This window comes from Sinocyclocheilus anshuiensis, unplaced genomic scaffold (genome assembly GCF_001515605.1).
Source record: "Sinocyclocheilus anshuiensis isolate Anshui unplaced genomic scaffold, SAMN03320099.WGS_v1.1 scaffold515, whole genome shotgun sequence".
NCBI classification, from domain to species: Eukaryota; Metazoa; Chordata; class Actinopteri; order Cypriniformes; family Cyprinidae; genus Sinocyclocheilus; species Sinocyclocheilus anshuiensis.
In genome coordinates this window covers 695,808-706,843 of record NW_015548243.1, presented here as the reverse complement: position 1 = coordinate 706,843, position 11,036 = coordinate 695,808, and the positions used below count along the sequence as shown (strand labels likewise).

Below are 11,036 nucleotides of genomic sequence, written 5' to 3'. Positions count from 1 at the left end.
TTTTCATTTAAATGTTTAGTTTTGAAATGTTGTTGTATGCATTTGTCATTTTTATTTAATTTCTTTTATTTTCTTAAATGTGTGTATATATAGTATTTATAGAGTTTTAGCTTTTAGTTTTAATTACTTTTTAAAGTAATTAAAACTTACATAAGCGTCTGCTAAATGACTAAAAGTAAAGTAAAGTAACGTATTTTCAAATTAAAACAAATACATTCCGCATTTAAAAAAAAAATAACCATAACTCAATTTTTTCCTAATTTTAAAAGATCGCATTAGTCTATACTGAAATTTTAAAAACAAAATAAAAATAGGGTGCTGAAAGAACAGTTAATATATTTTTTGTTTATGACTTTTATTTTGACAGAATTTATTGTTATATTGTCACGTGCTTCACATCGTTTCTGTTACCGATCGAGAATTCATACAAAACGCAGCTAGTAAACAAACGTTTGCCAAAACTCAGATACTTAAAGAGTCACTACCTGAAGAAAAAAAAAACCTAAATAATTTAAATAATCTTAAAAAAAAATATTTTATGGACTTTTATTGCATGTTTTTCAGCAGGCGGTGATCCCGAAATCCTGCCGCTTCCTTCACATCATTCCTGTCTCATATTTACACACAGAGCCGAGCAGCAAACCTCACTGTGTGCTCTTAAATAAACGCTCTAATCATATTCATAACACAGCATGATGAACATGGCCTCCACATCAAGCGAGAAGATATCAGGACCCAAAAAGAAAAGCGAGAAGAAGATTGCGTCCAAAGAGGAGTACAGATTATTGTCCAACATCATGGGAGTGATGAATAACTTGAGGAAACAGGTAAATATCATCAGATATCTGACATAAGCATCATATAGCATGAGGTTCCTGACATATGCACGACATAATCTGAAACATTCATTATATAACACGAGAGATCATCGTATGCATCATATAGTCTGATATCTGACATATCCATAATAAAATATGGGATATCTAACTGCGATATATTTTCATAATTACCATAAATTTTGCTAGAAGTAATTTCTTACGTTAAACTGAAAATAGATAATAGGTAAATGTGTTTTGTGGAACAAGTTTTAATTTGATAAATTGTAAATAATTTACACAATTGTTAAATAATACAATGATAATAAAAAAAGATAAATAAATATTTTTATGTGTTAATTTTTTATTTATTTAATTTTCATGTCTCTTAAATTTCAATTGCTCTTTTTTAATTTTATTTCTGTTAATCACAAGATATCTTTCTGTGGGTTATTATTCCTGATATTATACATCTGATATTATCTCTGACACCTACATATAGAGAAAATATAATTATTATATTATTAACTTAGTTTTAAATTGTAATTTTTAACTTATAACTATAATTGAACTTATAATTAACTTAGTTATTATAACTTAAAAAATAAATAAATAAATAAATAAAAAAAATATATATATATGACACATAATTAATACATATATAATTTTAAGTTATAATAATTGTTGTTAAAACTGTTTTACAATTAATTTATATTGTAAATTGTAAAATAAATTCATATGTTTGTTGATATTTAATTGTAAAACAGTTTTAACTTTTTAAATAAAATATCTTGGAAATAATAAATATGTTTTTAAATAATGTATTTTTTACTTTTAGTTGCAATGTTTTAATAATGTTGAAGACAGAGTGACTGGTGAGAAGATGAAAAGTTGTGACTTATTATCAAGAAATAATCCAAATTATGAATAAAGCATTATCCGTGTAAGCCTCTTTTCAAAGAAATCCAAGCATTTTCTATGCACGGCTGTACATTTGTAGTCTCTAATGCACAGGAATGGGATTGGCAGGAAAAGCAGGTTTGTCTGACGGTGTGTGTTTGCAGGGAATCCTGTGTGATGTGATTCTGGTGGTGCAGGGAAAGCACATTTTACTCAAGTACTTGATTTGTGTACTTCGTCCACCACTGCTTACAATAAACTGAAAATAAGATGACAGGTAAATTTATGTTTACTATATTTAATTGTAAAAAAAAAAATTTACAATTATATATATATATATAATTTGTTTTTTAAATAATTAAATATTTAAAAATTTTTATTTATTTGTCCTGACATTTATTCTTATTTTCATGTCTGTTACATTTCTATTTCTCATTTTTTCTGTTTTATTTCTATTAATCACAAGATAACTCTATATTTATGTGGGTAATTATTGCTGATATTATAAATCTGATATTATATATAACATCTGATATATTCATCATATAATATGAGATATCTAACATAATATAATATGAGATCTGACATATGCATCACATAATCTGAGATAGCCGAAAAATGCATAAAAAAGTGATATCTGACATATGCATCATGTTGTCTGTGAAATCTTTACATTAAAATTGACTAAAAGTAATGTCTAACAATAAACTGAAAATAGACAACAGATAAATATATATATTTATATGTAAAACAATTTTAAACAACATTTACATGTTATAAATAATAAAATATTTTAAATATTTATATAACATCTGATATATTCATAATATAATATGAGATATCTAACATAATATAATATGAGATCTGACATATGCATCACATAATCTGAGATAGCCGAAAAATGCATAAAAAAGTGATATCTGACATATGCATCATGTTGTCTGTGAAATCTTTACATTAAAATTGACTAAAAGTAATGTCTAACAATAAACTGAAAATAGACAACAGATAAATATATATATTTATATGTAAAACAATTTTAAACAACATTTACATGTTATAAATAATCAAATATTTTAAATATTTATATTTCTTAATTTGTCTTGCAATTTATTTTATTTTCATGTTTTATTTTTTTAGTTAATGTCTGTTTAATTGAGATGTTTCTTTTTTTCTATTTTATTTCTATTAAATCACAAAATAATTATATATTTCTGTGGGTTATTATTGCGGATATTACATGTTTACTATATTTATTTGTAGAATGATTTTAAACAACATTTTACATGTTTTAAATAACAAAATATTTATATGTTTTATTTATTTATTATTTATTTAATACTGATAATAGTTATGCATTTAATAAATAATAAATATTTTTATTTATTTAATATTTATATATTTAAAATTATTTTATATTATTATACATTTAATATATTTTATTTATGTGAATGCCTGTTTCTCTTTTGTGTTTTATTTCAGTTAATCACAAGATAATTATATATTTCTCTGTGTTATTATTGTCGATCTTATAAATCTGATATGATAAAAAATAATGTTACATGTGATTTTTAAAATCTGTGAGCACATTAAAGCTCCAATATAAAATTTGACAAGCTTCATGTGAAATAACGTTATAATTTACAGTTAATTATGCTTACAGTGGTAGAAACCGCTATATATATAGTGCATTATTATACAGCAGCTGTGAATCTGTTGTGATTGGGTGTTTTGTGATAGGCATCAGCGCATTGGCCGAGTGTCTGAACTGTCCTGAGCTGAAGGTGGCGGCTGATGATTTCATCCACCAGCACTTCACAGACGTCTACAAGATGGACGAGTTTCTCCAGCTGGACGTGAAACAGGTGACGCACCTGCTCCAGCAGGACACGCTGACCGTCCGAGCCGAAGACCAGGTGACAGTACACGGGCCGTCCTGACGGCTGGAAACTCAACTACTGTACGTTTACTGAGGTGAATAACGTGTTTCTGTGCGACTGTGCAGATCTACGACGCAGCGGTGCGGTGGCTGAAGTACGATGTCTTGAATCGACAGCAGTACATGGTAGACATTCTGGGGAAGGTTCGATTCCCCCTCGTATCCAAAAACTTCCCCAGTAAGACTTTTCAAGCCGAACCGCTGATCCAGGACAACCCCGAGTGCCTGAAAATGGTCATCTGTGAGTTACTGACACCTGACCATTAAAAACTCACGTGTGATAGACAATCAGTCTTTTATTAAACCATTTTATACATTTTTTAAAGGGGTCATTGGATCTACAAGTTGATATGATTCTTTAGGGTCATTAGTCTCGCGTAGCCAGACCTTCAGACTGACGGCTGAAGGTCTGGAATCCATGGCAGCTTTCATTGGCTAAGGCCCGCCCATGAGGCCGTTTGACCGACATGTCAAACAACCAATCACAGTTCGTTTCGTTCAGTGTCACGTTTCGGGGCGTGGAAATGTCACCACAATAACAGACATGTGTGTAAAACTCTCGGACGTATTTTAAAGATTCTATGCCGCAAACTTTAAATATTTCACATACTTTTGAGAATCCAGCATTTAGTTGATCCTGATAAGCGCTCGTCGTCACAGTTCTGTTGCCAGTTCTGTTCATAGCGACCCGTTTCGGTGCATGTCCCTTTAAATGCTAATGAGCTCTGCTCACCCCGCCCCTCTCTCTGTTTACTTTATCCGCATTTAGCCGCGGAACTTGCTAACTTCACATTATTAGGAAAGGCGATTTGCAAAGATTCATAAAAGAGCCTTACACTCACTTCTTCTGGAGGTGAGGCTGATCACGAATGATTCTCGCACACATAGATGCATTTAGGCAGATCGGGGGGGCACATTCCCTTCAAAAGCGAAAGTAATCCACTGCGTCTTCAGCGGCTCAGATGTCGACAGGGGCGGCGCCAGATAATTTTTAACGCAGGTGCTGAGGGGGTGCTAGATCAATGACAGGGCGAGCTGGGCAATTAATGGTAAATATGACCAAAACAGGTTGTTGTTATTATTATTTTTTTCCGCGCTTGAGCACGGAATAGGCTATAATACGCCTAAATGTCTATATTAAAGGATGGTTTAGTAGGTTATTATTAGGGCTGCCCCCTAATAGTCGACTAATCGTTAGTCGACCAGAAGAGGCTTGGTCGACTAAAATTTTATTAGTCGTTTGGTCGCAGAACAAAATAAAATTCACAGGCGAAGTCATGCAGTCCGTGACGGACAGATCGTTAACGGCTAGTCTTTGGTAATACAGTACTCGGGCAGGACATCCAAACGCTCGCCAATCATTCATCGACCTCAAATATGGCTTATCATCTGAAATATGTAAGTATTAGCAACTTTACATGGCTGCTTAATCTAATGTTAACCTACATAAATGTCTGCTATTCAAGTGTCTGTGTGGAAGCTGAACAGTTGCGCTGGCTGCAGGACAGATGGAGGCGCCGGTGCGCTCACTTGCTCTTAAAATAATCCCTAATTTTTGCTCATACAGGTAAGAGTAATTACATGGTGCACTCACAATACCGCACTTTTGTAAAATAATGACAATTAGTCGACTAATGCTTCAAATGAACGACTACTAGACGACTAGAAAAATCTTTAGTCGGGGGCAGGCCTACTTGGCACAAGTAACCGATCCATTTTTAAAATGAAATGCTGACATTACGTGCGTCTGCAAATCACGTCACGTTGTATTGCATTGCAGTAGTTATGCATGTGTAATGAGTCAGATGTTTTTATTTTATTTCATTTTTTATGGAGGTGCTTTGGTTTCTCTTGGGGGTGCTGGAGCACCTGCTAGCCCCTCCCTAGCGCCGCCCATGGATGTCGGGAGTAAATGACGACTGCTATGTTCATTATTACATCCAACAACAAAACACCTCAATCGCTTAGGAGTCATTCTTGTCTACATCTGCTCCAGCATCGAAACAATGGCGGACTGATGACAGCTCACTCAGGGCGGAGCTGTGATAAAACGCCACTGTCAATCAACAATCGTGGGAGGGGCCTGTGCAGAACTACGTCACTCTGCCACGAATCTGTGAACAGCTTGATCTGAGAAAGGGGTTATTATTTACAGGGATTTAAAAAAAACCACTGGGTGGATTTTTATCATTATGGGGTGGATGTGTACACGCACTGCCAACACACATTTATGTTCAAAACAACATGTAAAAGTGAATTTTGCATCCGATGACCCCTTTAAAAATCCATACATTTTTACTTTTTGGTTTTTGGTTCAGTTTTAACTATTTAATTCTTAATTTTCTTTTCTTTTATTTATTTGATGTATTATTACTTTTATTTGCCATATTTACTTAATTTTTATCTTTAGCTAAAAATTAAATGATTAATGAAATGTAATATAATGTAAAATGTAATAATTAAAGAAAATATAATATATTAATTATAATTTAAAAAATTAAACGATTAATGTAATGTAATATAATGTAAAATGTAATAATTAAAGAAAATATAATATATTAATTATAATTTAAAAAATTAAACGATTAATGTAATGTAATATAATGTAAAATGTAATAATTAAAGAAAATATAATATAGTAATTATAATTATAAAAAGTATAATAATAAACATTAAAATTATTTGATATAATATTTGTTTACATATAACAATATATATTTACATATATATATATATATATATAGACATTGAGATATATTTACACTTAGCACAGTTATATTTCTCTTAATAAATTAAGGACTAAATTTGAGTTCTAAATGATCTAAATAATTTCTTATCCTGTCATTATTTAACTCTGAGCTGGTGTGTTTGTTCTCAGGTGGGATGCGTTATCATCTTCTGTCTCCAGAGGACCGTGAGGAGCTCGGTGAGAGCAGTCGACCGCGCCGCAAGAAACACGATTACCGCATCGCTCTGTTCGGAGGCTCACAGCCGCAGTCCTGCCGCTACTTTAACCCGAAGGTACACACTAGCTGCGTTTACATGGACCCTACTAATCCGATCGTAATACGACTAGAAGCACAATCAGAATAAAAAAGTCACATGTAAACACGTCAATCGGATTGAATTGGCCAGATCCGACTAAAATTTCGATCGTATTGTAAGGGGTGGTTTATTTCTTTTGTAATCCGAGCGAGAGGACATGTAAACACTTGATCAGATTGAAAACCGAAACTGGAAAGTACTGCGCATGCGAGCGTAATGACGTATGACACACAGAATGAGCTGTTCTTCCTGGTGAATAAAGTGTCTTAAATGAGTGTCCTGTCATTATAAAACTCCCCTTTCACTCAGCGTCTGTGAAGTGGAGCAGGACAACGTCCCACCAGTCCTTGTTTAAGACTCTCATCAACAGACGATGGTGCGGGAAGGGGCAGTGCTTGAAGTGGGCCGGTACGCAGTTAAAAAATACTTCTATATTTTAGCCTTTAGAGTACCTGCACTTTTTTGTGAGTACCGGCGCTTCTGACATGTTGCCGGTACTCGGAGTAAAAGCGTCAGGGTCTGGGTGATTATATGATCCCATAATATGATTAGAAAGGACACTATATAAATCACACTACCCAGGCGGATCACCTCTCATCTCGCCCAATCACGTGAATGAATGCAAGCGGAGTGTGTGGCGCAGAGTAGTACAATAATAATTAATTATTGATTACTAATTTGAATCAGTGCTTTATAACGAAAATAATATCTAAAAATTAAAATAAGCAGGCTTTTGCGATCACATCATTTTAAACCGGTAAACTCCTGCAAAGTCCAAGGATCCAGTAAACGAATTCAAACCGTTCAAAACAGCGCTAATGCAGAGAAGAGTAAGATTGCGGAGAGAATAGTGACTTTCGTCCAGATGTCAGTAAAATTATTATTTTCAGCGTGTATTTGGCTTAAAAGCAAGAGTGTTTTATAATGAATGCTGATTATGCGGTGGTCAGAAGTTTAGCGATTCTGAATGGATCCGTATAGTAGTAAAGGCAGGTGATTTAGTGGTCTTTGGCGTCTCCCTGTGGTCCTGTTTGGTATCGCAGCTTGACTTGTGCTAATTTGTATTGAAAACTTTTATTTAATTATTGATTGATTGATTGTGGCACTATACATACATTGTGAATTATTAAAAAGTACTTATTTATTTAATATAAATAAATAAATAAATGGGGGGGGGCACTTTTTCCACTTCAAGCACTGGGTAGGGGCACTTTTACTGCTTTCTAAAGTAAGCAGCACTGCACAACAGTTCATGTGCTGGTCGTCGCCTAATTAGGACCCGAAGTAGATAAATATCACGTGTGCTTTTTATGTGTACTTTTAACAGTATGCGACAACAGTGGGAAACTGTATATTCATGCAGTGTGCGCATGTCAAAAGATTAAATCCGATCATAAGTGTGTGACATATAAACGCTCATATCAACCCGATCACTTTATTTAACGTTAATGTAAACACTACGTTCGGATTCGTCAATCAGAATGAATTCATTCCGATGGAAGCAAAAAGTGTCCATGTAAACGTACCTAGTCAGCCTGAATCATCTCGAGAATCCAACAGACTATCTGCAGATGTCAGGTTTATCAAGTCAGTTACACTGGGAGATTAACAGCCGTGGAAATATTTGATTTGTATCATTTACAAACATTTATTTTTTGCAATAAAAATAATAATTATAAAATCATTAACACAAAGTCATGAAAACGTAAACGTCTTTTAATAAATATAATTGTTTCACTTTATGTAATCTAAATCTCTGCAATCACAAACCACTGGGACTGAGATCCACAGTCGTGGAAAAACTATTTTTTCAAACAATTAATGAAAAAAAAAATAAATAATAAAATGTAAAAGAATAATGTAAACAAAAATGTAAAAGTCTTGAATAAACATTAATGTATCACTTTATTTAATAATGTATCACTTTATGTAATCTAAATATCTATAATAAGAATTAAAAACAAACACTAACGGGACTGAGATCCACAGCCATGGAGAAACAGGAAATATTTTATTTATATAATTATTTAATTAATATCATTATCATTATTAATAAAACCAGTTCATAAAATCATAAAGTCATAAAAATTTAAAACTCTGTAATGAGTATACATTTTCTCATTTATGTAACTGGAAATATTTTATTTATAATAATTTCGTTTTTTTAATGATTACATTTTTGATTCAAAATTAAATAATTAAAAGAAAAAAAATTGATGAATGAAAATTCATGGAATGTTCTTTCAAATTTTAATAAATTGATCATAATTATTATTTTGTGTTGGTATAAAAATAATATAATTAATTAAATAATTAATAAAATCATAAAATCTTTGGTAAATATATATGTTTTTTAAATGTATGCAATCTAAGTCTGCATAAAATGATTTTTAAAAGTCCTTATCCTGTGTTTGTGTGTTTCAGGATTACAGTTGGACGGACATTCGCTGCCCTTTTGAGAAGCGACGGGACGCCGCGTCTGTGTTCTGGGACAATGTGGTTTATATCCTGGGCGGCTCTCAGCTCTTCCCCATCAAACGGATGGACTGCTATAATGTGGTGAAGGACAGCTGGTACTCCAAACTCGGACCCCCGAACCCGCGGGACAGTCTGGCCGCCTGCGCCTCCAAAGGGAAGATCTACACCTCCGGAGGGTCGGAAGTGGGTGAGTTTGTGCAGAGCGTCCCATGGGTTTGGAGAGATGGTGAGAAGCCAGTAATGTTGGATTGGTGGATTGTGTTGACAGGAAGTTCAGCTCTGAATCTGTTCGAGTGCTACGACACGCGCTCGGAGACGTGGCAGACGAAGCCCAACATGCTGATGCCGCGCTGCAGTCACGGCTCGGTGGAGGCCAGCGGTCTCATCTACGTCTGCGGAGGAAGTCTGGGAAACAACGTGTCCGGCAGAGTCCTCAACGACTGCGAGGTGTACGACCCCAACACTGAAGAGTACGTCTGTGTCCAAAACACAGCGATTAATCGCTTTTCCTAGCAATAGGTGGATATTCATGACTTGTTTGAAAAGGGATAGTTCACATTCTCATAGTCATAGTTTCAGTGTTATTTTAGTATGATTATATACTATTATAGTATTTATTCATATTTGTTACTTTTTTTATTTGTTTAATTTATTTCAATAAATGTATTTAAATTTTTATTATTTAATTTTGTTTTTTTTTCTCGGTATATTATAAACAAACTATTTAAAATTACTTTATTATTTTAAATAAAGTCAAATATAAATATTAGATTAAAAACTTAACCTTAAAAAACTTTAAAATGTTTTATTGTTTAATTTGATTGTTTTATTAATTTTTATTTGTTGTTTTAGTACTTAAACTTATTTTAATGCAGTTAGTTGCCAAGGCAACATTTTAAATTTTTTAATGAATCTAATATTTATATTTGATTTTATTTTATTTCAAATGTATTTCAATTAATGAAAATGTTTTTAATAGTTTTAGTTAACAACAGCAAAGCATAATTTCCTCACCTTCTGCTCCAAAAAGGGCAAAAAAACCCCTCTATTTTCAAGATACAGACCAATTTAGTTGTATTTCTTAGCAGGTTGATATTCATGACACCTACATTTCATCTGAAGTTTTAAAGGAATAGTTTCCTAAAATGTCAATTCTGTCATAATTTCAGTGTTGTTTTGGTGTTATTTATAAGCTATTATAGTGTTTATTAATATTTTAAGTTAGCTTTTGTTTTTATTTGTTATTTTAGTACTTTTAGTACTTTACAAGTTCAACTTATTTTAATTCAGTTAGTTGCCAAGGCAACATTAAGTTTTTTTTAAGATTAAGTTTTTAATCTAATATTTATATTTGACTTTATTTCAAATTTATTTCAAATAATAAAGTAATTTTAAATAGTTTGTTTATAATATACCGGAAAAAAACAAACAAAATAAAATTAAAAAAAATAAAATACGAATAATATTTGAATTAATATTTCATTTAAAATTGATTTCAGTTAATGAAAAAAATTTTCTCCAACGAAGAAAAAAAAAAAAAAACAATCATAAAGGTACAACTTGTATGCTATAATTTAAGTCAAGATTTCCCAAAATAATAATGAATTAAATCGTAAAAATGTTAAATTAAAATAAATAATTATTTAAAATACTTATTTATGTTTATGTGAGCTGTCCTGTTAACTGTGTGTGTTTGTGTGTGTGTGTTCTCTGTGGGATGCGGGAGGCCCGTAAGAATCACGGTCTGGTTGTGGTGAACTCAAGAATATACGCCGTCGGCGGGCAGAACACACTCGGTATGTTTCTATGAAAGTTCACATCTTGTGTCAATATTTGCTTTGTTTTAATGTATTAATGTT

The 11,036-nt window shown here is 32.3% G+C and overlaps 1 protein-coding gene across 1 annotated transcript in view; it reads left to right on the top strand.

The window, feature by feature from the left end:
- The first annotated feature begins 409 nt into the window (after window positions 1–409).
- The window catches only part of klhl7 (kelch-like family member 7), a 13,302-nt gene continuing 2,675 nt past the window's right edge, over window positions 410–11,036 (top strand). The window contains exons 1-7 of the mRNA XM_016442538.1: window positions 410–827; window positions 3,527–3,631; window positions 3,721–3,895; window positions 6,533–6,675; window positions 9,124–9,364; window positions 9,446–9,649; window positions 10,878–10,973. Of these exons, the coding sequence (XP_016298024.1) occupies window positions 693–827; window positions 3,527–3,631; window positions 3,721–3,895; window positions 6,533–6,675; window positions 9,124–9,364; window positions 9,446–9,649; window positions 10,878–10,973 (1,099 nt within the window). The 5' untranslated portion in view covers window positions 410–692. The remainder of the gene's footprint in view (window positions 828–3,526; window positions 3,632–3,720; window positions 3,896–6,532; window positions 6,676–9,123; window positions 9,365–9,445; window positions 9,650–10,877; window positions 10,974–11,036) is intronic.